This window comes from Anser anser (assembly GCF_964211835.1).
Source record: "Anser anser genome assembly, chromosome: 7".
NCBI classification, from domain to species: domain Eukaryota; kingdom Metazoa; phylum Chordata; class Aves; order Anseriformes; family Anatidae; genus Anser; species Anser anser.
This window is the reverse complement of record NC_139727.1, coordinates 28037087-28063558: the sequence shown is the minus strand read 5'-3', so window position 1 is coordinate 28063558 and position 26472 is coordinate 28037087. Positions and strand designations below refer to the sequence as shown.

General features: G+C 60.5%; 1 protein-coding gene across 3 annotated transcripts; it reads right to left on the bottom strand.

Moving 5' to 3' along the window:
* Positions 1–22: 22 nt before the first annotated feature.
* TRIM8 (tripartite motif containing 8) lies at positions 23–26472 on the bottom strand. 3 transcript variants are annotated; one of them, XM_083844807.1, is made up of 8 exons: positions 26330–26472; positions 25230–25473; positions 24278–24928; positions 4095–4190; positions 3220–3453; positions 2723–2754; positions 2314–2429; positions 23–1599 (listed from the first exon to the last, which is right to left on the bottom strand). In XM_083844807.1, exons 3-8 carry the CDS (start codon positions 24845–24847, stop codon positions 992–994), a joined length of 1656 nt encoding a protein of 551 aa, XP_083700933.1. In that variant the 5' UTR covers positions 24848–24928; positions 25230–25473; positions 26330–26472; the 3' UTR covers positions 23–991. The 3 variants fall into 3 exon arrangements, with proteins under 3 accessions (XP_083700933.1, XP_083700934.1, XP_083700932.1); XM_083844808.1 differs by lacking the exon at positions 25230–25473 and having other exon boundaries at positions 26330–26470; XM_083844806.1 differs by lacking the exon at positions 26330–26472 and having other exon boundaries at positions 25230–26306.

Sequence of the window (26472 nt, the reverse complement as noted above, 5' to 3'; positions counted from 1 at the left end):
AGAGCCGCAGCAGAGCGAGGCGTTTGCACTAAGTGATCACATTTATTTGAATATTTTTTTTTCTTTTTTTTTTCTGTGTGTGTTCTAAAATTGGTTACAGAATAAATACCTGTGCCTTATAGCAGGAAGTCCACTTTTTTTTTATACAAAGTGCTTGTTACAGGAAGTTGCATCAGCGATACGTTGCGGGGGGTGCATTTCGGCAACGCTTCCCCTCCTGAAAACTAGAACAGATTTTATTTATTTATTTATTTATCCGTTTTTTTTTTTTTTTAAAGTTTCTTTTCCCTTTTTTTTTTTGTGCATTAAATTTCCTGCCATTGTGTATTTACAAATCTCTGAAAGAAGGAAAAAAAAATGCCAATATGCATGAGAAGTGGCCTTTTAACACAAAAAAAAAATCAGCCTTTAAAAAAAAAAAGTAACAAACCCAAAATCTACACGTATCATTTCATACTGAATCAATGATAGATTTTTTTTTTTCTTTTTAAAAAGGGGAAGAGAGGGGTGGGGAAGGGGGAAAACTGAACCAAACCAAAAAAATGAACTCAGAGAAATTGAAACGGAGAAGGTGCAATTGTCCCTTCTGAAGTTTTCCGAAGCCAGAGAGTAGCAAGCAAGAGCGTGATGCACAGAACCAGACGCCCGACTGAAATCCCCATCGATTTCTTCCGTGTAATTTCTCCCTCGTCTTTTCCCAGCGAGGGACAGGAAGGACTTTCCAAAATTAAATTAAAAAAAAAAAAGAATTAAAAGGAAAAAAAAACAAAACAAAACAAAATATTATTTTGTTTTAAAACGGAAAGAGAAAAAAAAAAAAAAAAGAGATGAGAGAACAACCCTCCCCAAAATCCTGGAGAGGCACGAGGCGGGAAGGAAACCGGGTTTGATTTGAAAGAAAAGAAAACAAAACAAAACAAAAAAGCCAAAACAGAGCAGACTTCTCTCTCCGAACGCGCCATCAACCAGGACTCTCCGGAGAGTGTGACGGTTAACTGGTGACGTAGTGTTTGGCCGACGGCTGGCCGTAGACCCTATAGAAATCCTGCCGCCCGTGCTGCTGGGATGCGTCAATCCATTCCCGCACGGCAAGTCCCGGGAGCGACTGGGGGACGGCGGGCGCGGGCGGCAGCGGGTGCGAGTACTCCTGCGAGGAGACCGTCCAGGGGAAGTGCCCCGACCGCGGGTAGGGCTGGTGCCCGCTGTGGTTGGACACCGAGGAACAGTAACAGTTGTCCACTGAGCAGACGAGGATTTTGCGCCCGCCGTACTGGGAGAGCACGGACTGCTGAGATGACGTGGTGTTGGGGTAGTGAGATGGGTTGAAGACGGAGCCCGAGTGCACCGGCTGCGGGCCGCTGGGAAGTCCAACAATGTGCTGCGTGGAGCTACAAGGCACCATGGCTTGTGCGGACTGCCCCTCGCCGGCCGAAGCGCCCTGGCTCATGTACTGGCTCGCCACAGTCCCGGACGATGGCTCGAGGAAGCTGCCCTCGGGGAAGGCGGTGGAGTGCTTGCGCTTCTCCGCGCCGGAGTTGCTGACAGTGCAGGGGTACATGGGGATGCTCTGCAGGAAGGGGACGGGGGTGCTCAGGGGACCTGTGGGGGGAACAGGAGAGCAGGACCGCGTCAGGTTTCATCCCGATGGCCCCGGGGCCGATCTGCTGCATGTCCCAGCCCTGTGCACCGGGCGAGGTGTACGGCACAGCTCGGCTCCTTGCCAGGTGCGGGGCGGACACGGGGTGCCCCAGCCACCAGCCCAAAGCTGCATCGAAGTCCTGAGACCCGCGCCCTGGCCCTGCACGAGCTGAAGGCCCCCTGGGCTGCCCTGCTGCTGGCAAACAGGGCACTCACCCACGTGCAGGTGAATTTGGGGACCTCGCCGGCAGGTTTGGGCTGGCCCCAAGCGCCGCTCTCTAAGCACGTGCACAGGCTGAGCCCCATGCGCAGCTCGGTCCCCGTCCCAGGATCAGCAGAACCCCAAATCCCCCGAGAATACAGGACCACGAAGCCTCCGCGGGACGTGATCAGCTCCCAGGCAGTCCCAGGCACGGGACGGGGGCTGTGGGACCACGTCGGTCCCTGTTTGTCCCCTGTGTCTTCCTACAGATTTTTCTGCCCGTGGCCAGCTTTTGCCGTGTCACCCCCAAACACATCCATTTCACAGCATCTCCGTGTCCTAACCCTGACCGCAGAGCGGCTCCCGGGGGTCCCTGCACCCCGACGGCCCTCCCCACCCCCTCACACTGGGACCCATGCAGGAGGCAGCGAGGGCCTGTCCCCTGTCCCCCCCACGCCCCCGGCTTCACCCACCTTCCAGCAACTTCCTGAGCTGCTTCTCCTTCTTGGCGATCTCGTTCAGGAAGAGCTTGGAGTTGAGGTGCCCGATTTTGGGCGGAGGCAGGCTGCCACCTGTACAGTTCTGGGTCCTGTTGGGGACCGGGGATGGAGAGGAGAGGTGAGGGACAGAACACACGCAGGGGAGGGTCTGGCTCCCCCCCGGGCTCCTTCCCGCACACCCACGGGCCTAATCCCTTCCCCAGGGAGGCAGCAGGGACCTGCTCCCAGCCACCGCCCGGGCCCTTCCCCAGTGGCTCAGGGCAGCCCCGCAGCCCCCCGGCAGCTCCAGCATCCCCAGCCCGCCTCCACCTCCATCGGTGGTGCTGCTGCGCCCTGCAACAGCCCCCTTCCCCCCCCAAACGCGCCTGCCCCCTGCGCTTACCTGTCCATTAAGATTTTCACAGACTTGGTGTTCTAGGAGGGGAAGGAGAAGCCCTGGTCAGTGAGGACAGGCCCTGCCCCGGCAGCCACCTCCCCTTCAGTGTCACCTTCTGGGTTCCCCCCTCCCCACCGTGCCCAGGGCTGTGTGTGCCTCCAAACACCGTGGGTGCCAGGATGGGGCAGCACCCCCCCAAAATGCCCCGGACCACCCCGCACTCCCCGGTCCTCATTCCTCCCGCCGCCCTCCCCGTCCTGACGAGCCCAAAATTCAGCAGGGCACCGAGCCCCAAACCCCTCTGTCCCCACAGCCCGGGCTGCCCCAGCCCATCTGCATGCAGCACGTCCTTGTCCACCCCTCCTCGCCCTGACCCCTGACGGGAACCCTCTGGAGCCAGCAGCGGACCCGACGCGGTGCTGTCCCCTGCTCCTCACCGTGCCCCACGCCGTCCCCGCTGCCCCGCAGCACCAAACCCGCCCGGCGGCAGCAGCAGTGCTCACCTTCATGAAGTTGATGTCCTCGGTTTTGTCAAACATGACCTGGACGGAGCTGAGGAGCTTCTTGGCCTCCTGCATGCGCTCGTTGAGGTGAAGGACCTGGGCCGCGTTCTCGTTGCAGAACTTGGCCTGGGCCTTGTCCAGGATCTCCATGGTCTTCCGCAAGTCCTCGTCCAAGATCTGGTGCATCTTCTCGTACTGCAGGCGCACCTCGTCCTTCAGCTGGCTCACCTTCTCCTGGGGGGCGGCAGCAGGCTCAGCCCCTTGGCACCCCCCAGCCCTCTCCGTGATGCCCCGGGACACCCGGCTCCTTCCCCAGCTGCCAGGGCGGCTGCCACAAGCTGCAGAAACCCTCCCTGTTCCCATCCCCACCCCAGAGCCGTCCGAGCCCCAGGCTGGGGACACAGCATGCTCCAGAACCCTTCCCTCCACTCCCCGGGAGACCAAATGGGGCCTCAAGGACCAAGAGCCCATCTCGTTTTATCTGTGTCCCAGCAAAACGCCCACTTGCAGTTCTCACCTCCCGGGTATTTCAGGGACTTACGGGGATCTGCACCTCCAGACCCTTCCCTCCCACTTGGGATGAAGCTGGTAGCCCGGGGAAGGCTGTGTTGAGCTGAGGGTGCAACGTCTGGTACGTAAGGACAGCCTCCGTCCTCGCCCCCAACACCCAGGGGGCTGTAGGGCAGCCCCAAACACGTTTTGTCCCCCCAAAAGTGTGCCTGCCAGGGCCGAAATGGAGACAGCGGGTAGAGCAGAACCAGTTCCTCTATGCCCATCCAGCTGCAGGCCCGCTGCCCACCCCAAAACCCCGAAGCCCCAGGAGCAGGGGGTGGCATTCCCCAGGGCGAGCGGCGGCGTGGTGAGGCTCCCCTTACCTCCACCAGCCGCTTGTCCGACTCGAGCTTGTAGAGCTGCTCCTCGATGTCCTGCTCCCGCTCCTCCAGGCGGTCCTGCTGCTTCATCAGCATCTTCTGCAGGGGAGGGAGAGGGCGGCAGCCGTCAGAGGCGAACCCGGCGGCCACGCGCAGCCCGCGGGGCCGATTGTGCCAGCTCTGCCCGTTTCACCACCCGGTCCCTGCAGCTTGGCCGCAGCCAAGCCCTGGGCGCCTCGGGGGACGCGCAGAGGGGCTCGTCCCCTGCCACTTGGACGCCCGCGGGGCCGCCGCCAGCCAGCCGCCGTCCCCCCCGCACCGCCCGACGCCACGCCAGGTCCCTTCCCCTGTCCCTGCCGGCGTGACGAGCCTCGGAGCCAGCGTCAGCGTAATCGGGAGGGACGGAGAGGGGAGGCAGCGAGCCCGCGCTGCCCCCAGGGCCGGGCAATCAGCCTAAGAACTGGGACGAAATGCCACCCCTCGCCGGTGCGTGGCCGCGGGATAAATCCCGACCCCGATAAGTTCCCGGCGCAGGGCAGGGCTCGCCGGCACCGACCGCCCGGCACCAAGACGCGGCGTGAGAGGCTCTCGACGGCGGGGGCGAGACGGGAAGAAACAGGCAGCGAGGATGAATTTCGAGGGGATTATTGCTATTATAAACCGCCGCTCGGGGATTTATAATCAAGTAATTAATTCCTGGACTAGGCGGGAGGGGGAGGGTGGCAGAAGCACTGCTGGGATTAATTGCATCGCAGGGAAAGGCTGTCACCTCCGACTCCGCTCGGGAGCAGGAATTTGAAGCCTTCTCCCTCCTGTTGTTTTTCTTAAGGTCTTGGGCACCTCCAGCCCCGGCGCCGCTGCGCTCAGCAGCCGGGTCAGCCCCGCCACCCGGCACAGAGCAATCGCCCTAAAAGCGGCTCCCACCACTAATAATAACGAGGAGCTTAAAAAAAAAAAAAAAAAAAAAAAAAAAAGCATCTTCCCACTCACAGCCGCGCTCCACATGCGTGCACAGTGCCCACGTGTGCGCCCACACACGCACAGAGGACGCGCAGACAGCACACACCCGACAAAACGGGGCCCGAGAGGCAGCGCCGGCGCCGCAGCCCCTAAGCGTGTGCACGCTTGTGCCAAAAAAAAAATAGGGCTGCAAGCACGGCACTGAAGGGCGCACAGATTTTGGGACCAGCTAAATTTTGAGCGGCGGTGTGGAGGGAGATGTGGCGCATCTACAGAAGTCTCCCTTCGCTCACTGCTGCCTGCGCTGCCGCAGCACTGGGAGGCTGCAGCCGCAGCATCCTGCTGCCTCCAGGCTCGCCCCCGCGGGTGGCGTTTTCAAGGTCCCCAACCTGCACCGTGGCCCCCAGAGCGGGAGATGCTGCAGATCTGCACCCCAAAAAGGGATCCTGCTCGAAGAGCTGCCCGGAGAGCAGCTCTTATGGGTTCAATAGAAGGTTAAATATGGTGAAATATGGCTGGCACAGGGAATTCCCACCAGGCTGCCCAGCTCCAGGAGCTCCAGCAGGAGCCGTGGGTGGTGGGTCCCCGATCCTGGTGGCCAGCACAGCCCCTCTGCTCTGCTCTGCCCTGCCCAAGCCAAGCCCTGCAGGGCACCATCCTCTGCACCGAGCCGTCCTCTACGCCTCCCTCCCTGCTGCGAGAGCCTCGCCGCCTCCACGCCCACAGCCAGAACAACCCTACAGCAGCCCCCAGCAACACCAGAGCCCCTGCCCAAAACAGCACCCGAGAGCAGGGCCCCGACGCTGCCCTTGCCGGGGACAGCAGCCTTTGCCATCGATTCAACGTGCCCGCAGCTGCAGAGGAGGCTGCCAGCCCCGCTGCTGTTGAGGATTCCCCCAGGGACCGACCGAACAGCCCTGGCCACGCACCGTCCCCGTCCCCGTCCCGTGGCGGGGCTGCCAGCCGCTGCCTTTTGTAACAGGCCTCACGGTACTGCCCTCCTGGAACCGCGCAATTACTCAAAATCACAAATATATACACAACTTTATACCTAAAGTTAACTTAATAGCCTCTCGCAGCTGGAAAAAGCGACCGAAATCCAACCTAAAGCCGTAGAAACCTAAGAGGTTTGTAATAGAGGACATGCAGCGTGTTGGTTTTTGTTTTTTTTTTTTTTCAATCTCACATTTGAACCACTCTCTTGATTTTAGGGTGATTTAAAACCATACGTGCCTGAGATTGCAGCGGGATGGGATTCTCACCCACGGCAACTGAAACCTTAACAAGACACTTGGGTACGAGCTGCCCCTCCTGGCTCCGAGGAGCGAAATCTCATTGTCTCTGCAGCACAGGCTGAATTCCTTAGGTATTTTGAAAAGGAAAATATATCCCTTTCCCTTCCATCCCCTCCCAAATCTGGTATTTCTGAAGTCATGAACTCCTCCTCCTCCTCCAGGATCAGGATTTCTCAGGGTAATTTCTCATATTTCATGCATGACCTTGGTGCTGGGATAGCTGCAGCTCTCTCCGCGCACGCTCTTCGCACGAGCCCTTCCCAGGCTCCGTGGTCGGAGTTCGCCTTCTGAGGCACGCAGCGGTGCTGGGACTACACGGATCGGGCCCCCCAAATGCCCTGTATCGAAGAGCAGGAGTAAAGCTGCAGTAGATGCAAGCACGGGAGAGTGGCCGGAGACCTTCCAGCTGCAGGTTTTGGAGGAGAACCTCAGCCCCCAGAAGGATTAGCCCCCTCCGGTCCCAAATCCGCAGTTATCTCCCACCGCAGTTGTAGACGGGGTCCCCCAGCACGGGGGAGTATTGTATTGCGGTGTCAGCAGAGTTTACGCGAGCTGATCTGACAAATCATTAATATATTAATCTGCGCCCGGGGTAATTGGCTCTTCTACCCCAGCCCGCCAGGTCCCAGCAAGACAGAGCTAATTGCTGGACACCAGCTTATCCTGCTGGAATTAAATGTAATCGCCCCCCTCTCATGGAGAAATACAGAGAGGAAAGCCAGCTGGGACCCGAGAGGAGGGCAGAGGGTTGCTCTGGGAGCAAGCGACGGGCATGAACCCCACGCAGGCAGCAGAAATGAAGTGAGATGATCCTCCCCCACCTAGGCGGAGCAGGGTGAGCCCTGGGGAGATCTCACTCACGTGGGGCTGGTTGGGGCACGGAGGCCGAGCACTGGGAGAGGGACGTGCTGGGAGGCACCCCTCGGCGGGACCAAAGGCCAGCACTGTGAGAGCTCACTGCGGGGAGGTGCACAACCGGGTCCCAGCAGCATCGTGCTGGGGAGAAGGACGGAGGAGAAATCTGCAGGCAAGATGTCTGCCCGCTTGTTCAGTGCTGGTCTCCCTCCATCCTCTCCTGAAGGACGGTGCTAAGTTTGCGGTCACTGCTGCAGCACATTACAGCCCCGTCCCGGTGCTGGCAGCGGGGCAGTGAAAGCAAAACCCCAGCAGCAAACCCAGCCGGGCAGCAAAACCCCACAACAGACCCAAGGCTTCACCTGCACCCCCCTGCGCTTCCCAGGGGGCTTGTTTCACCCAGGCCACAACCCCCCGAGCAGCTCTTGCTTTAGATGAGACTGGGACCAACAAGAAGCCAGAGGCGCTTGCAGCGCTGGTGGGGAAAGCGAGGTCTCTGCAGCTTCTCTCTCGCCTAATAAGAGCGGGAGCAGCAACCTCGTCTCCGCACGCTGACTGAGGATGCTTACAGGACTCGAATTCCCACCCCAATTCCGCCGGGGCTTTAACAAATGCCCTCAAAAAGCCCCACACTGCGGAGGAGAAGCCCGGCTGGCCCGAGGCAGCCCCTGCAGCTGGGGAGCTGGCCGGGGCCGGGCGCTGGGCTCCCCGCATCCCTCCTCCCCGCTGCCTCGCGCCTTCCCCCCGGCCGCCAAACCGCGGCGTGAATGAGGACATTGTCTGCCGCGGCCGGAAAGACAGGACGGAGGGAGCGGGGCGGCAGGGGAGGAAGGGCGAGGAGGAGGAAGGTGGGACGGCAGCGGAGGAGCCCTGAAGGGCAGATGCCTTTCTCGGGAACGGCTCCAGACACCTGCAGCTGGGCCCAGGGCCCCGCCATCAAGGGCGCTCATTGAGGCGAGCATCCCGGCACGGAGCCGCCTTGGGGAGGGAGCGGGGGGCTGCAGACGGGCCCCGAGTCACAGCCGCTGAATGCTAATGCGCCGAGAAGGCCGGGGTGGAGACGCAAGAGCAAACTTTCGCCTCCCCTGGCCGATTTGCTGCTCCTCGGCCCCGCTCTGCCGGCAGCTAGACGGTTTTCTGAGAAAAACCCACACGCGGAGCTATTCTGATCCGTCCCGAGAACGTCCCCCACCGCCAAACCCAACGCTGCTCTTGTCACCGCAGGGCAGAGCCCCCAAAAACAGGGGAACCCCCAAACCCAGCATGGAAAACACCCGGTGGGACTGGAACTGGGGCAGGAGGGAAACCTCCCAAGCTCACAGCGCCCCACGGATGCAACAACACCATACCGTGACGGGGACACCGGGGGAACCCCACAGACCCCACACACCCCCGGGACCACCAGCCCTCGCACCCCGTGTGGCTCCTGCTGCCCAGGGCCAGGCCGGAGCAGCTCTTGAACCCCCCCCGCTACACTTGCAGGAGGCCGATCGGCTTGCAGAGACAGGAAGGAAATGTTTTCTGGTCGGGGTTTCATCTTGCACGCCTTTACAGTAACCGCCGGGCGGGGGGGGGGCTCAGGACGGGGCACGAGGCCTTCCCCCCGGCCCCGGGTTTTGCTTTTCTCGTGGGTTCTCCCCAGGCAGAAACCAGGCTGCAGCAGGCCCCATTGCTCCCCGGGGAGCCCGAAAAGGGGTGCTGGGGCTGAGCATCTGCTTGCCTGGCGTGGCCTGGCTCTTCCCAGCCGTTCCTAAACCACCACACAAGGTGAGAGCCAGGGGACACCTTCCCTCGTGGCATACGGACCCGCGGAGCGGCCCAAAACCAGCAGGCCCGAAACACGGCAGCCTCGCTCCCAGCATGGGAGGAGAGGGGCTGGGAGCACCCCTCCAAGACGCACGCGGGGCCAGAGGAGATGTCTGCCTGAAGGACACGGCAAGTCCCGGCTCTGCAGGACAAAGACTTGGGCTCCTTTCAGAGCAGCCTCAGCCATGACCCTGTGCCCGAGAGGAGCCCGGGGAGGCGGCGTCCGGCCGGGGGGAAGCACCCCCACACCCCCTCGCTGCCCGCTCCTCCCGATTCCTCGGCAAGGTGGTGCCGGCCGGGACGTTGGGCGGGTGCCCTCGACCCCAGTGAGGCGGGGACGAGCCCAGCTCCAGCGGCAGGCAGCGCGGCCTTCAGCTCCTGCTTCCTCTCCTTTAGACCCCGATTTCCTCACACAGCGATGCCCAGGAAGGCTGGCGCTGTTTGCCTGCGGCGGCATCCTCCCAGCAGCCTGCAGGCACGGGGAACAGCCACCCCTGACAGCATGGGGTGGGGTCCAAATCCATTTTTTGGACCCACACAAACCCAACCCCAGCTCCACGGGGCAGCAGGAGCAAACGCGGCGCACGGGAGCTGGCGGGGATGGGGCTCGCAAGGATCGGGGCGAATCGCTCGGTGCCTGCAGGGGCCAGGCCCCCGGGGCAGAGAGCAGCCCCGGGAACCTTTTTCCTCGCTGCTGGGAAGGGAGGAAGAGGAGATCCCCGCCCAGGCCCGGGCGCGGACGCCAGCCTGCCGCCGTTCCAGCCCGCAGCGCTCCCGGCCAGCGCTGGGGAGGGAGGACAGCACAGGCTGCCTCGCCTGGGAGCAGAGGGAGCCAGGAGCAGCCCCAGGGCTTGGCTCTGCGCGAAGGACGAGGTCCGGGTCTTCTCTGCCATCAGGGGCGTGCAGGAGGAGCTTTTTCCCCGTCCTTTCGGGGACAGGGATGGGACAGAAGCTCCTGGGACCTCACCGCCATCTCAGCAGCACCTTGGCACCAGGAAAGCGCAGGGCTTTGAGATATCCTGCAAAGTTTCAGGACTCAGAGCCGAACCCCAGCGCTCTCAGCAAGTGTTTCCAGCCCCTTGAGACCTCAGCCTGACATCAACACCTGGAGGACATCTGGGCCCTGCTGACAAACATCCACCATCGAGCCCTCGCGTGCTTCCTCCCCTCCACGCCAAAAATAAAAGCTGGGCCTTGCAGCTACGCTGCCGGCCTCGAAATCCCAGGTTAAGGTGCTCCAGAGCACAGGGACCCCGCGGAGAGATGGGTTTGTACCCCTGGAAGGTGATGGGAGAAGGTCTCCTGCTTGCTGCACTGCCCCAGGCAAAGCCCTTCGTCCTGCTGGGCTGCAGCGACCAGCCCCGGGGAGGGCTGTGGTGATGGGGAGGACCACATTCACCAGGCTTCACGTTTTTTCAGAGCCTAAGAAATCACATAAGAAGTCCTGCCCCTTCCTCCTGCTCTGCGCTTGTTGCTCCTTGAAAGCTTCTCTCAATTTATGTGTGAGCTACAGGAGCCCTCCTTAACCTTCTTTTCTCCTTCCTCAGTCCCTAGTCTTATAGATCTGCCCCTTCCTCATCATGGATCCAGCTGAAAAAAGAACTCAGGAAAAAAAGCAGCCTGCTTTCAGCCGGATCACCTCCCCGAACCGCGCTCCTGCAGCTCCAGGAGCACCCGGTGGCAGCCCGGGCACCAAGGGGCGGTGGGTCAGCACCGTAACTCGGACACATCGCAACACCCTGCTCCTCGCATGAGCCCTCTTCCACGCTGCTCCACCATCTATGAGTCGTTCCTTCCATAATCCCCATGAAAAAATAAACAGCCTTTGGCAGCACCCCCAGTCCTGCCTCGATCCGCCGGCGTCCCGGTCGCTCCCAGCTGCTGGATCCCAAAATCTCCCAAACCTGCTGCGTTTGGTCCCGGCCAGCGGTCCCAAGGCTGCGGCAGGCGGGACGCCTCGCCTCCCAGAGCAGCCACCCCCCTAAAAACCCACTCCCACCGCCTGGCAGCCAACCTGCCCCCATCTGCAGCCCCTGCACGGCTGAGAAACCCTCGCTCCCTCTTCCAAATAAACATCTTGGATTCAAGATCCAGCTGGCCTGGGTGATCTCAGAGCCTTCCCCCCGCAGGGGTGAAACGCAGCCAGCCTCTCCCACCCTCTTGCCGAAGGCTGAGCTGCCTCTGCCCTGCCCAGAGACCTCTGCTCGGGGCTCAGCCCTGCCACGGTGAGACCCCAGCTCCCAGCGGCAGCCCCCTGCCCTTCCTCATGTCCCACCAGCTCAGCGGGGTGGGCAGGGGCTGAGCTCTGCTCCCCGGGAGCCAGCCCTGGGGACACGGACCCTCGAGAAGGTCATCGAGGGCGCCCCGATGCCACCGACGTGCAGAGGTGACAACCCGCCGCCGTGCGGGCAAGAAATCCCCGCTTTGATTTAAAGGCAGCGATTTTTTTTTTCCCCCCTCCCATCTGATCTGGTTAAACTTCCAACTGCTCAAGGCTATTTTAATTTGTACTGGTAAGTTAAATCAACACAAACAAGGGCAGAACAGGTTTACACGCACCTCTATTACCGGCTAGCACAGCTTGATTTCTCTAGGCAGCTTTTTTTTTTTCCTAATAAAGATAAGGGGGGGCCTTTCTTGTGCACCTCCGACTGACAAATGGAGCCTGAAAGTGACTTGGGAGTCAACGCCTTCCAGCAAGTCAAGGTGACTTATGCGCCAACAGGCTGGATTCAAAGAGCTTTGCAAAAATGCAGATCAACTAACAAGATTTATAAAACCTGTTAGGGGCTTAGAGGCCGCTTAATTCTCCAAGGTGCCAATGAAAGCGCCTGACTTGCACAGGAATGGGTAGGACTTAGGGAGGTGGCTAGCTCAACCTTTAGGTTGCTTCAAGGGAAGGGATTCAGTTTCTCCTGGAAACCACGGTTTGACGCGAGACGTTTACTCAAAGCCCCGGCTCCTCCATCGCTTACTCTACGGAGAAAGAAACAAAGTCCTGCCGCTGCCGGCAGCCCTTACGAACGCTTACCCCAAAGCCGCAGCAGAACCTGCTGCTTCAGCTAACCGGCGACAGAAACCGCCCAGAGGAAAATGAGACTCTGCGGGATTTGGCGCAAAACTGGGGGGGGAAAAAAGGCGAGAAAGCGAACGGTGAACTCCTGCAGCATCCCAAATCTCCGTGGGGCTCTCCAGGCGGGGAGCAGCCCCTCTGCCCCTGCCCGCGGTGAGGGCAATGCGCAGCGAGCCCCTCGTGGTTTGGCACCAAGGATGCTCGAGGATGCTCAGGGAGCCGGCGCCACAACCGCGCGCCGAGGACCCCTCCACCGCCTCCTCGCAGGAAAGCCGCTGGGTTTTCTCCCTCGCCCATTTTATTTTTTAATTTATTTATTTTTTTTCCTTTGCGAGGCGGCTGTTGAGAATCTGAAAGCCCGGATTATAATCTTTATGAATCCCATAGTTAGAGCGTGCTGAACAGCAGCCCAGCAACACCAGATGTTCAAACAAAGCTGCCAACCGACAGCTGTCTGCAGCTTGCAGCGTGTTTTTACTTTAAAATGCAAAATGATACCAATCTATATTAAAAGAGAGACGTTCGGAGCCATGCGATAGCAGCTGAAGCCGCGGATATTGCTCTTTCTTGCAGGGTGTGGCAACAGAAGGAAATATCTCAGAAACTACTGCTTAAGCTGCCCTCCCAGCCCCCCCCCCCAAATCCTGGCCCCTTTCCTAATGGGAAAGAGCCTCACGTTACTGCTTGAGTGCCGTGAATGTACCAGTGCGTGTCCAAACACGCCAGTAAAAAGAAAAATGCAGCATGAACAAACACCGTCTGACGGAGGGTGCCAGAACGAATCTGGGCGCTGCGGAGCCCGCACCTGGCCCCAAGCGGCGCGAGGGACGGAGGGAGCCGGCCCCGCTCCTGCCTCGCCGGCCATCGGCCCTGCCCAGAACACTTCGGGGGGGCAAACCCAGAGCCCGGCCGGCTTCTGGAGCAGGAGCAGCTCCTAGGAGCAGGCACAAGGCGTTACGCCCTGCGACAGAGCCGGAGCCAGGGGCTCGGCCTCGCCGTCCCATCCTCTGCCCTTTGGATACGCCGGCCACGCACAGCCACCGGGTTTCGGAGGGGGCGAGTCCTGCGCAGGCTGGGCACGGCACGGTACTCGCGGCTCGAAGGAACGGAGCTGAGGGCTCTGGCTTAGCCAAACGTGACGTCCCGTATCCCCCACCAGCCGCGGTCGCAGGAAATCCTTGGGATCGGTCCCAGCATCGCCTCATTGTGCTCCCAGCAGCAGCAGCATGAATGAATCACGCTCCTCGACGTGACACCCAGCTCCCGGCAACGTCCTCGCGATCAAAATATTTACGTTGCAAACGAGTAAGAATGGGACCAAATCCCCTCCCCGGCTCGGTGACACAGAAAGGCCGATCTGCTCTTGCACCAGGCAAGCCGGTGGCTGGAGGATGAGGGCGCAGGAGGCCAGGACCCGGTGCTTTGGCAGCGCCAGACCCGATCCCAGCTCCGTGGCAGCAAAACCCAGGTGGGAACTACGAGTCCCACAGCCCCCTGCTCCCGCCGGAGCCCAGGAGCCACGAGGGAGCATGCTGGGACCTGTAGTTCGCAGCCAGCCAGCTGCCGAGCCCCGCGCGCCGTAAACACGTCTGGAATCAAACAGACGCGAGGCCCCCAGCTCGTGGCGCGACGCCAGCGGCGGCTCCTCGCCGGCAGGCGCTCGGCGCGCTCCCATGCGATGCACGAGCCCCTTTCCGCGGGGAGCAGGGCGCCTGCACCCCGCAAACCCCTTGCAGATGGCGCAATGGGAGCCCCAGGAGGTGCGAGCCCCTCTGCTCCTGCTCCCAGGGCTTCGTTTCGGCCCTGGCGCGGCGCGGTGCCCCCCGCGCTCGCCGGCAGCGCGGTGTCAGCAGGCATTATTACTTCACGCCACGGCCGGGCTTCCTGGCGGGGAGGAAGGGGAAGAGGAGCCTGGGGCAAAGGCAGGCGGCACCTCCAGCTCCCAGCCAGGAGGTGGGCACGGCCCCTTCTCCTCTCATCGCCCTTGCGCTCAGGAAGGAAACATCCTATTTCCTCGCCCGCCTCCCCGAGCCGCGATGGAGCGCGTACCCCTCGCAGGATGCACGGGAAAAAAAAAAAAAAGGGGGCTGGAGTTTATTTGAATTCGCTCTTGCAAATAAATCAATTCCACCTTCTCCATCTGTGGTTGTGGCTGCCGCTCGCCGTGGGAAGGTGCCCGGCTCCGGCTCCCACGGGAATGGCCCCAACGCCAGCGCCCGAAAACCGGCGCAACCGCGCGCCCCGGCTGCCCATCGCCTGCCCACGGGTGGCGACGCGCTTGTGGTACCGGTTAACAGATAAAAACAGGTAAAACAATGCATTTGAGAAGTTGTTCAATAATGACGAGCTTCCCAAATTGCTCTCTCCAATCCCCTCCCCAGAACCAGGCGGTACCCACAGCACCAGAGCAGCCTCCTGCTTCGCCACGGCCGCCGCGGCCCCAAATCCACCCCTGGCAGCAACAGCCCCCGGCGTGCCAGCCCCCAGGGGGGCTTTCTTTTGTCTGCCCCGCATCCCCAGCTGCGTGGGGAAGGTGATGGGGCGGTGCGGGAGACCTGCAGGACCCGCTCCCTGCCAGGGGGACATCGCTGATGGCGTGGAGACAGCTGAGGGGAGGGGGGTTTGGATGCAACCCCCGCCGCGGTCCTTTAACGTGCTGACTTGTGCTCCTAGGAGGGCGCCTGTCATTGGTTTTTAATCTCGCCTGATTACGGGCCAGCCTTTGACATTATTGATCCCCGGCCCCCGAGGTGCCATTTATCTTCCAGATCTGATGGCACATCGGAGCCCAGCAGCTCGGAACCCGGCCGGCTCCATCCTTCCAGGGAGCGAGGACCCGCTCAGCTCCTCGGCGCTGCCGATCCGCGCGAGCCACGTTGGAAGCTCCGTTTCCATCCCCGAACGAGACGGATTTTGCTAGCTGCTCTTTCTCCACGTAAATGCTGCAGAATCGGGTGCAGCGGGCAGCCAGAGCCCAGCAGAGCCCAGCAGAGCCCAGCAGAGCAGGGCTCAGCGCACAGCAGAGCTGCCTCGGGGAAGTCGGAGGGCGGCCGGACCTGGCATTTGATCTCCTGACTCAAAACTCCAGCTCCTCGGGTCCCCGGCAGCTCAGCAGCACTTCATCGAGCTTGGCAGCCCAAGGTGCCTCCAGCGCCCGCCGCTTCCCCCTTTCGGTTCCATTATCCTCTTTTAGAGGGGGGACGCGGCACAGCACAAAGGTTAAGGACGTGCCGAGGGCCACGCGGGACGGGGCAGCGCAGGGTACAGAGGAGCCATTTGCAGCCGTGACCGCGCTGCCATTTTCTACGGCAGCAGGACCAGCTCCTCGTCCCCACAGAGAAATTACCTGCTGCCTGGGCTACGTGGGGGCTCCTCCTCACCTGCCCGCACGGCTCGCACCCCCTGCTTCCTCCGTCATCCGCCCAGGCTGGCAGGAGGCCCCAGCCCCCACCTGTCAGGAAAAACAGCATTTCCCTCAAATTTCTGACACGTTACCGGGGGCAGCGTGAAGGTTGTCTTCTCGGACGCTTCTTGCCTCTCTCTCCAGCAGAGCCAGGCCTCGCCTTTTGGGAAGAAGGGACATTTCCCGAGGAACGCTCCAGCGGGCGGCTGCACCGCGCAGACAAGGGCTTTGCTTTCGCTTGTCGCCTCCGTATTATTTATTAGATTACTGCAAAAGCACCTTGATAGATGGAGATCAGCGCCGCGCGTGCTGACAGATAGCAGTAGCCACGAGCCAACCTTGGGGAGGACCAAGGGCAGGAGCGTTTGGGTGGGGGCAGCTTGCCGGGGACGCCGCAGCATCCCCAGTAGGACCAGCCATCGGCAAAACCTGCCTGAGTTTCTGCTGCTGGCCCTCAGGAGAGCCCCCCAGCTCAGTTTCTCTCCCCCAGGTTGCACCCCCATTCCTCTACCCAGATGCCAGGTCGCCGCAGAGGTTAGAGTGACCTTTTCCTCCCCCAGCGTAAATAAAACGCCACAAAACCCCGGGCTGGAGGACGAGCCGTGGCTTTGCCCGCTGGGCTCACGTCCTTGATGGGTGACGGGCTTGGAGAGGAGTGGTCTTTGCAGGGCACACACGGCATCATTTCCAGCCCCTTGCCCCGCAGGCTGCCAGCAGGCGGGGGCAGAAAATAACCCCAAAAGGCGCCCCGATTTCCCTGCTGGGGCAGATCCTGCCCCCCACCCTACGACCAAGCCAGCTCCGACACAAGCAGGGCTCACCGACCTCAGCCACCTGGCGCAGGGGGGGCTGCAGGAATTCCCTCCTGGATCCAGCCACCCCCCTCACCGAGGGGCCTGCCACAACACCCGAGGGAAGGCGGGGAAGTGGGGAGGCACTTTGTGTCCCCCCCCCCCCCTCCCTCCCCAAAGAGGGACCGCGCCGGGGACGGGGACCTCGGAGACCTCGCGGCGCATTTATTCCGCTCCATCCACCTGAGAGCCGCGCGTCAAGGGGCTTTTGCCGGCGGAGCCTGGTGCACCAGGACCCGAGAACAAAGGGAGGCACCCGCACCCCCATCCCTTTGTCTGAGCGCAGAGGAGTTTCACCTGCGGGGAAAGCCGGCTCCCACCCCAAAGAGCCGGCGGATCCGACGGGGAGAGGGACGCAGCCCCCTGCCCGCGGGAGGACAAGGAGCACCAAGCGAGCCCACGGCAGCCACCCCCCCCCCCCCCCGTGCTTCCCAACGAGCGTCACCGCTGGGTCCAGGAGCCCAAAACGCTGCCAGAAAAATAACCGAGCGTGTGGCCGAGCACCCCACAGCCCGGGGCTCAGCTCCCCTGCCACCAGGAGCGACGGCCAGGGGAGGGGGTCAGAGCTTTCTTTCCTGGGGACGGGGCTTCAGAGCCGCAGAATAACCGGCTCGAGCCGGGGTTTGGATTAAGTTGTCGTAGGGCGAGGGAAGCTGCCGCCTCCATTAGGCTCTGGGGGATTTTCTGCCCCTTTTCCCCAAGCTCTAGGACAGAGCTTCGAGGTCACCCAGACGGGCATTCGGGAGCGGGGGGGACGCCGAGCGAGCAGGGGATGCTGCACGCAGGGGTGGGTGGAGGGAGGAGAGGGCAGCTCAGCCCTCCCCGAGCCCCGCGTCCTCCAGTCGGCCAGCCTGACAACGTTTACTCATATTTCAGAGAGACACAGCCATCCGGAACGTCACTCCCTGCCAACTGCCTCATCTGGAGCCATCCCCAGCTCGCTCCTTTCCAACCCGCGCCGGAGACGGGCCCCCCCCAGAACAGCCACAGACCGAGGAACCGAGACAGGAAAGGTAGGGGGAGAGAAACAAACAAACAAAAAAACACAGAAAGGGGGAGAAAAGGCAGAGAAATTAAATCAATTTGTGTTTTTTTGTGGTTTTTTTTTTTTATCCTCTAGGTTGGTGCGCCGTAGCAGATCGGGCTGTGAGCGTGGTAGGTAGAAGCCACCGCTGCAGGGCGGCAGGGCGCTGCTCCGAGCAGCTTTGCTCATGTTACCGTCACAAGCAAATCACAAGACAGCAAGTGGACGAGCACGATCCCCTGGCGAGAAGGGGCCAAAGCCGTCCTTATCGGGAAGGATCCAGCACTGGGAACCGCTTCCCGGAGTTCATCTGGAGGACACATGCACAAATCTCTCGCGTGCATCCCGCGTCTCGTGCTTGCACATCACCACCCAGCCCTCCGGATCTGGGACCAGGCTTCTCCTCCAGCTCCCAACCTCGCTGCCTTCAGCCCTGCTGGGCGAAGCAGGGTTGGCTGCCCCTGGTCTTCCTCCCGTGGAGGAAAGGGAAGAGGAGGACACCCCACACCATCCGTCCTCTCAACCCCGCAGCCCTGACCCCACCGAGCCATCGTCCCCTGACTCCCACCAAGGCAGCGCCTCCCGCGCCCACAGGCTGCTGCTAAACGCCCCGAGCTGACGAAGTCACCAGAGACTCGGACGGATCCGCAGCATTTTATCTCGTTAAAATAAAAAAAAAAAGCAAGGCCGGACCAGATTCTGCCCCAGAGCCTGCATGGCAAAGCAGAATCTTGCTCCAAGTGTTTATTTATAAAGCTGTACATACATGTACATCTGAATTCTGACAGAATTAATTCTGGCATCCAGCTAATTCAAAGCATTCCTCCCCCATCACACTACTGTTGCAGGCCAGCCCAGCACAGAAGCTGATTATAAAATGCTGCACTAGCCAGGCATTTCTGCAAAGGCTTGTGCTATTGAGCATTCAGTCTTTCCTTGCTTGGCTATTTCATTGTTTCGGTGTCGATCCCTCCTCTCTTGCCCTGTGTTTCCTGGTTACTTTTGTCCCTGCTCTGGAAGCACTGCTGCTCTCAGCCCCATTTCAGTGTCAGATTAAAAAAAAAAAAAGAAAAAAAGAAAAAAAATTACGTGAAATTAAAGAGAAGGCAAGAAAAAATTACCCCCGCGTAGCAAGATTTCCAGCAAACAGACAGGTAACAAGCAAAAATAGGCCAGCGTGCTGCAAGGCGAGCTGCAGGCGGACCTGGGGACAGAAAACCCACTGCCTTCCTCCGAAGCACGGCTCAGAAATCCCTGTGTGGTCACACGCTGTCCTCCCGAACAGAGCGGAGAGAGGTCAGGGCAGGCAGCAATGTAAGAGCCTCTTTATTCTTGGGCAGTTGCACGAATCTGATCGCTTGTGCCCTTTGTGAGCCATGGAAACGTGCCTCCTCCTCCCGCCCCTCCGCCACCCCGCAGCTCTGCCCTGCTCGGAAAGGGGCAGGGGCCCAGCGGCTCCTGGGGAGCCACGGGAGGGGAGGAGAAGGGAAGAAGGCCCCGGGGCTCGCGTGCTCCTTGGGGGACTCGCCCGGGCTCCCACGGGGCTAAGGAACGGAGCCGGGACGTCACGCTGAGGTCTTTTTGCCTTCCCCCTCTGCACCATGGCGGTGGGCGCGAGGAGAGCGGCGCGCTCCACGCCTGCGGGCACGTGGCACCGACGCGAATATCACGGGTTAGATTTAGGCTAAACCGGGGTCTGGGCTGAGCGTGCGATGCTCACGGCCAGCCAAAGCTGGGTGTGTACCTGCTGGCTGGGAGACCAGACCCCAGCCACCGGGCTGCCCGCGTCCTCCACCTCCGCTGTCACTTCTCGATGGCTCTACGCAGACTTGTGGCTGCGGGTCTAGAGCAACCTGATGGGCTAAGAGCATGGAAAATGGTCAAGCCCAGCAGGAAAGCAGCAGGGAAAAGCCCTTAATCCAGACCCCGGGGAAGGAGGCAGCTGTTCCAGCTCAACCGAAGGGCTGGGACCACGAGGACCCCACCGCTGCACGGCCAGATGGGTTCCCACCGGGGCGGCTGGGCACCCCGGGGTCTCTGGGGTAGCACAGGTTGCTGTCGGCTCGACTTAAATTCCCTGCTGCCCCGACAACAAAGCACAGCGAAGCTTGACGGATCAACGGCACGCTGCTGGGAAGCCGGGCTAGGTGGGTGCTGGGATCTCCACCGCCGCCCAAGGCCCGAGAAGTCACTGCTCATCAGGGCAGCTTGACCAAGCGACGGCGTCCCTGGGCACAACCATCAGTCACGTTTAGGAGCCTGGCGCTGGGACGAGGCCCCTGGGCAGGAGCTGGGGACATCGGGAGGCAGAGACGGGGGCTGAGCTGACAGGGGAGGAGGCCGGGGCTGGAGGTTTGGCCCTGGGGTGCCTGCAGAGGCTCAGGTGGAGGGCGCAGGGAGGGTCCGCGCTGCTCCGGCTTCCCAGGACCTACCGCCAGAGCAATACAGGGAGCAGGTATGTTAAAGAGCTCCATGGGGAACGCCTGCCAGGCACCAGCCCACACCATCTACAGTCACGAGAGCGAAATTAATGCCTGAGAACTTGGGCACTCGCGCTCACGATGCCTCCAGTGAGCTGTGTGCCGCGCTCCTCCTAAACAAGTCATCTGGAAAATAAGTAAGCCTGTAAAAATCCAGCCCATCGCGAGTTACCAAACCTGTTTCAGAGTAAAACAACCTCCAGCAGCTCGAGCCAGGAGCCTGCCGGCGGGGCCGACCCCAGCACCGGGGCTCCCCAGGTCCCAGCTTAGCACCTCCGGCACCGAGAGCAGCATGGGGACGGGGATGGGGACGTGGCATGGCACCGTCCTCAAGCAGGAAGGTGCCTCTGGTGGCTGAGCCATCCACCAAGGGAAAGCCGGCGGTGTTTTGGTGAACACCAAGCGCTCACCTCTCCTTTCCCCTATTCTTCATAAAACACCTAAGCAGAGCTTATCCATGGGGTAAGAAAGGGAAGCCCAACCCGCTGAGGAGCGGAGGCACCCAGGAGCCCGGTCCCCGTCCCCGCTGTCTGCAGGACTGCTGCGGCTCCAGGGCCAGCCCTGCTCCCACCCGCCTGCAGGAGGCTCCCGAATGTCTTCCCGCAGGTCGCAGCACCACAGCGCGCTCTCTCCCTCTTCATTCAAAAATGCTGGGGATTTTCAGAAGGCAGAGGAATTTTCTCATGACTTCCACACGGTGCTGTAAGCAAGGTCAGGGAGAAAGCCGTCCCTGTTCCCTGAAACAAGACCGAAGCAGGGGCAGAGCCTCTACTTAACCCCTTTTCCACCGGTGGCACCTTCAGCTCGATGCATTCTGCTGGGACACCCTCGAGCAAGCTCTGATGCCCCCAGCTTCAAACAACCACGTCCCATACAAGGCTGGGGTGAACGTGGCAGTGCTCAGGAAAGGTTTGGGCGAGCCCCTTCCTCCCATCGTTCTTTGGCTGCTGCCTTCTCCCCTCTGCTTCAACCCCAGGAAGGTATTTTTTCCCCATTCTGCGGTGAACAAACAAAAATTAGGCAACCTAACTACTTCAGCCTGGATGAACTTTCGTTTTTAACCCTGGAAGTGGGTTTCCCCATGCATGGGAATAGCAGGTGGGAGGCACCCGGCTCTGACAGCAAAGGCAGAGATGGAAGGAGAAAATGTTTCGTTTTGAGACCTTGACACGAAACAAAACGTCAAGAAGCAAAAAAAAGAGGGTGGGTTGTTGGCTTTTTTTTTTTTTCCTCTCCTCTTTAAGTGCTACAAAAACAGGAAACAAAGGAGAAAACATCTCACAGGGGGGAAGGGGAGGTAAGCGTTTTATACGCCCACGAAAGAAAGATTAACCACATATTTTATTTACTGTTTGTATTATGGTTGCACCTTCTAGTTCACCCAACTGTGAGCCAGGGCTCTGCGGGTTTGCGCAGAGAATCCAGTATTGAGAGGTCCCTCTCCCCCAAAAACGACCCCAGCACCAGCCTCTGCTTCAGGACGTGGAGCTCCCTTGCTCCACAGCCAGCCTCCTCCTTCCTCCCACGCCGACCTGCCTCCAAGCTTTTGCCCAGCAACTGCTCAGTGGCCCAAATCACCAGCTGAGAAAGCACCGGTTCTGCCCCCGGAGGGTTTGAGGCCTCTCTTCCCCTGCCACGACACCCTCCGAGGTGGGCTGGAGTAACACACGGCGGAAGAGGGCAGTTTATCTGAAGAGCTCTTGCAGGCTCCCGGCTCTCGGGGCCGCCTCCGCCACCGGGTCGACCTCACGCCCCGTAACGCTCCCGGTCCCCGCGCCAGACACCGGGCGGAGGACGATGCTCCGAGCCTCCAAACTTTGACTCATTTCTCAATTAAGATCTTCCCAGAGGAGAGCTACAGAGGCACGCACGGAACAAATCTCTCACGGCCGCTCGGTCCCAGGGCCTCCCCTGATCTTTCCAGCCCTGCCTCGCTCGCACGTCCCCACCGCGCTCACCCCTGGGGTGCTCGGGGACCGCATCCACCGGCGTGGGGCGAGCCAGCAGCTGGGAATCCCGTGCCCGACCCCAGCATGTGGGAAGCCGTCACCGGCTGAGCGCACGCAGGATGGGACACGCAAGTGGCCTAATTCGGGAGCCGACGCAGCCGCATTCCTGGCCGGGACCAGCTCACGTGGCTCGCCGAGGATTTCCATCAGAGACCTGCCCAGGGCCACACAGTGAGAGCAGGGAAGAGCCAGGAGCTCGCCTGCTGTTTGTCCAGGGACTCGCAGGGATGCTGCTTGACCTACAAGACCCTTTGGCTACCCCGTCCCCCAGCTTCGGGCTGCCCCAGCCTCTGAGCACCCAACGGCACGCCCAGCGCGAAGAGACAAGCTTATCACCGCAGGGACGGGAAATTAAGATAACGCGGCGATGGAGGTACTAAGGGATTTTGCCAAGGTCACACAATAAGCCTGCGGCCCTGCTATACGGGCACCTTCAGCGCCTGGCCATCCATCCTAAGATTTCACACCAGGGCCAAAATTCAGCCTAGCCAGTGGCAGCGTTGCGCCAGGTCATTAGGAGCATGAATCTGCAAGGAGCAGCGAGCATCCAGCCGTAACAACAGCCACAACAACAACAAAAAAAAAACGCAGAGAGAGTGGGAATAGATGAGATCAAAGTGTCCTGGAAAAGGACCTGGAAAAACACTCTGGGTCCCTGACTAACACTCCCGGGAAACACACGCACGAGCAGCCCCGTCCCAGCCCCACGCAGCCCTCCCAGGGTGGCTCCTCCACCCTGGCAGAGGGAGACAAAAATGACTTCCTATAAATAGAAGCAGAAAAGTGCTTCTCAAAAAGCCTGGCTGGGTCTTTCCCCTTCCAGCGCGTGTGGTGGAGCTGCTGGCACCTCTGTGGAGGTCTCTGGTTTTCCCCCAAAAAACCTGGAGAGGAAAATAACCTTCCTGTTAGCTCACGCTGGCTGCTCTCCGCACAGAGCCGCCTCCCCCCCTCGCAGGCCTGGCCATCCAATTGGAAAGTAATTATACTGCAATTTTTATTTATGACTCCTTTTTTTTTTATTGCTAAATGGTGACTCATTTTGGCAACATTAAAATACACAGGAAATCGTCCCCATTTTACAGTAATCACCATTCAATTCATTGTTAAATATTTATTCGGCAGACGAGCGCCGGGCCTCTCTGGAAGGGTCGAGGCGGGCGGGTGGGCAGCGCGGCGGGGAGGCACGGGGGGGTGGCAGCGGGGTCGCCCCCGGGGCCCTGCAATGCCCGCCGGCAACGCCAGGGTCCGGAGCCAGGGTGAAAGCTCCTGCCAGATGGCCCGGCCGCGAGCGAGGCAGACTCACTTTCCCCGAGATCCAGCGCTACGCCCCGCGCTGCTGGAGGGCCGGGGGCCGGCAACGACGCAGCGTTTGGCCCAAACCCAGCCCCGAACCCCGACAGGAGCAAGAAGCCGCATCTCCCCCCGGTCGCTGACACGAAGCTCTCCCAGCTCCGGCCTTACAGAGAGGGAGGGGAAGGCCGACATGGCCTCAGGGGGAGACGAGGGGGAAGGTGGGAAGAGCCGGGCTTTGACATTCACGAGCCTTACAATGAACAGGGCCTGCGTCCCCGCCGTGCGGCGGCTTTGTCACCCCGGGAGCCGACGGTCTGAACCCCATTTCAGGGCACCTCAGACCCGGGATGGAGCCCACCTCACCCCCGCTCCCCCGGCACTGTCGCACGGCTCCATCCACCGCCAGATTTTAACGGGTTTCACCGAGCGGCCGCCAGCTGACCCTGAACCACAGCGGGGCCAAAACGGGGAGATTCCTCCCCAAAACGCCCTCTTCTCAGCACCATGACCTCCACCCTGCCCCACACGCCGAGGGGCCACCCAACGGCGGCGCAGACCCCCATGGACGGCCCCGTCCCCTCGCTGCTCGGGCAGGGGCGGCCCTCCCCGCCGCGCCCCGGCGTAGCCGCAATCTAACATGTCTGCTCCTGCCGACTTCCTCCTGGCTGCCCCAGCGCCGCGGAGGGCACCGGCGAGGCGCTACGTCAAAGGGCCGGGGCCGCAGCGCCGGGCAGGAGGACGGGGTTTGGGTAGGCCCTACGCAAACACAGGCCCGTTGGGAAACAAATAGGGCACGCCACAGAGCAGCGGATTCAGGAGGAGGATGGAGAAAAAGAGGCAGGCTGCTGCTGTGGGATGCGTCCTCAGCAGGGATCTGCTGGAGGCTCCTTCCCTCACCAGCCTCGACGGTGGCAGGGAGCCTCCTTGACCCATCCCCAGGAGGGTCTCACGGTGGGACGTGCTTGGAAGAAGGTCCACCACAGCGGCACCTCCTCAGGAGCCAGTCCTCGAACGCGGCGGCCAACCTCCCGCCACGTGCATCCCACCCACGGCATCCCCACGCGGGGCAGAGGCCACCTCCGTCCCGAGGGTGGACGGAGGCCGAGGCGCGCGTGGGCTGGTCGAGGACGGACTTACCCTGATCTCATTGCGACGGATCTCCACGTCGCAGACCGAGTGTCCCTGGTGGGCCCCGCTGTAGTAGCAGCAGAACTGGCAGACGGCCACCTGCTCGGCTTCGCAGTGGTACAGGCGGTAGGCGTTGTGCTGGGGGCAGCTCCAGGCCCGCACGTCGTCCGCCTCCACCAGGAGGTGCCCACGGGCCGTGGAGGGCTGCTGCAGGTGGGTCTGGACGTGGGACTGGCAGCACGGGGCCTCGCACCTCAAGCAGATCTTCTGGGCGGGCAGCGGCGGGCCCCGGCGGCAGAAGACGCAGTGCAAGACGGAGGGGGGCTTCTCCAGGTTGAGGGAGTTGAACTTCTCCACGATGTTGGTGAGCTTCAGGTTCTTCTCCAGGTTGGGTTTCTGGTTGTACGCCTGGTTGCACTCCGGACACCGCACCAAGCCCGACTCCTTGGCCCACGCCTCCCCGATGCAGCCCCGGCAGAAGTTGTGCTTGCAGGGAAGCTGGACGGGCTCCACGAAGACGTGCAGGCAGATGGGGCAGATGAGCTCCTCTTCGAAACAGTTCTTCCAGTTCTCGGCCATCTCTACCGGCGGTATCTGGCGACTCTCCCCCCGCTGAATCTCTCAGTTTGGTCTACAGATGGACGCCGGGGTCTCTTCTCCCTGCAACAGGAAGTCTCGGGGTGAATCGCTGGGCTCCCCCCCTCCTCCCCGGCACGCACGGTAAATAAAAAACCTCAACAGATCCCTAAAATCGGGAATAAAAATGAGCCACGGGGCAGCACTCTAGGAATCTCAAGCACGAAAACACGGTATCTGTGTCGTTTCATTAAAAAAGCAAGGCAAACGGTTAAAAAAAAAAAAAAAAAAAAGGCGTGATACTGTAGGATTTACAACCCGAAGTCTTAACAACCCCCAAAAGCAATTTGTCTCTTTTTATCCCCGAGGGCGAATCGAAACTTACCGAAGGTTGAAAAAAATCCATACAAAATCCAGCAGCAGGGTCCAAGTGCCATATAAACCTCCTAAATTTAGCGCTCCGGATTTGATTTTTCTTTTCTTAGGTTTGCAACCGACATTCAATATTTTAAAGGGACTTTTGTCCCCCACCAACCTGGCTAGCAGCTGAGAGCCCAGACTCGCTCAGATTTTTTTTTTTTCCTGTATTCCTCCTCCCTCTCTCCCTGATGGGAGTTCGGAATCGGAGTCTTTTAAAGGAAACAGATCAAAGGGTTAAGATCCAAAACGGGAAAAGGAGGAAGATTAAAAATAATTAAAAAAAAAAAAAAATAACAGCAATGATGACGACGGTGAAAAAAAAACCGACTTCTCTCCGCGGCCCCAAAGGTTTGCTTCTAACCCGGCAGAGCGGCGAAAAAAAAAAAGGAAGAGGAAAAAAAAGACAAGAAAAAAAAAAAAGAGAAGAAAAAAAAAACGCCTCTCGCCTGCTTCAAAATTGTGAGGTCTTGAATGGGAGAGCTCAGAGGGAAGACAGGCCAATCATTCAGACGAGATTCCAGCCCCGAGCCCAAAGCAACCCTCCCAGCCTCTGCCTCCGTTCATAAATAGGAATGAAAAAAGAAAATGGGTTTCGCAAAGGGAGGGAGGGAGGAAGGAGGGAGGGGAGGGAGGGGGAGAGCCCGAGCGCCGCGGACCCAAAATCAACCTGCTCGGAATTCTCACGAGGGGCCGGGTCCTCTTCGGGGGAGGAAAATAAAATATTTAAAAAAAAAAAAAAGGAAAAAAAAAAAAAGAAGGAGAAGGGTTGGGGGGAGGAAGCAGGGTGGGGGGGGCTCCAGCCTAGCCCGCTCTCATTCCAGCCCCCGGAGCGCCAGAGCCGCCCCCGGAGGGAGCCAACAAAGGGGCCGGGGCGGGCCGGGGCTGCCCAGCCGCTACCGGGGGGGGGGGGGGCTCCGGGAACCGGGCACGGGCGGCGCAGCTCGGGGCGAGCCGCGTCAGCCCTCAGCCATTTTGAGCTGCCCTACCGGGGGAGAGAAAAAAAAAAAAAAAAAGGTATTAAAAAAATCAATAATAAAAAAAATAAAGCCCCAACCCCAAACCCACCCGCGGCAGCACGCAGCCTCGCCGCCGCCTCCTCCTCCTCCTCCTCCCGCAGCCGAGCGGGGGGCGCTGAGGGTTGGGGGGGGGCGGCCCGGCCCCGCTGCCCCCCGGTGCCCGCTGCCGGTGCCGGTGCCCGGTGGGGGCCG

Bases quoted from the DNA above. Each gene is read 5' to 3' on its own strand.
- TRIM8 (XM_083844807.1), bottom strand. From the start codon at position 24,847: ATGGCCGAGAACTGGAAGAACTGTTTCGAAGAGGAGCTCATCTGCCCC. The intron at 2,755-3,219 runs GTGAGCACTGCT...TTCCCCTCCTAG, and splicing joins AGGACATCAACTTCATGAAG to AACACCAAGTCTGTGAAAAT. The intron at 2,430-2,722 runs GTAAGCGCAGGG...GGTCCCCAACAG, and splicing joins GTGAAAATCTTAATGGACAG to GACCCAGAACTGTACAGGTG.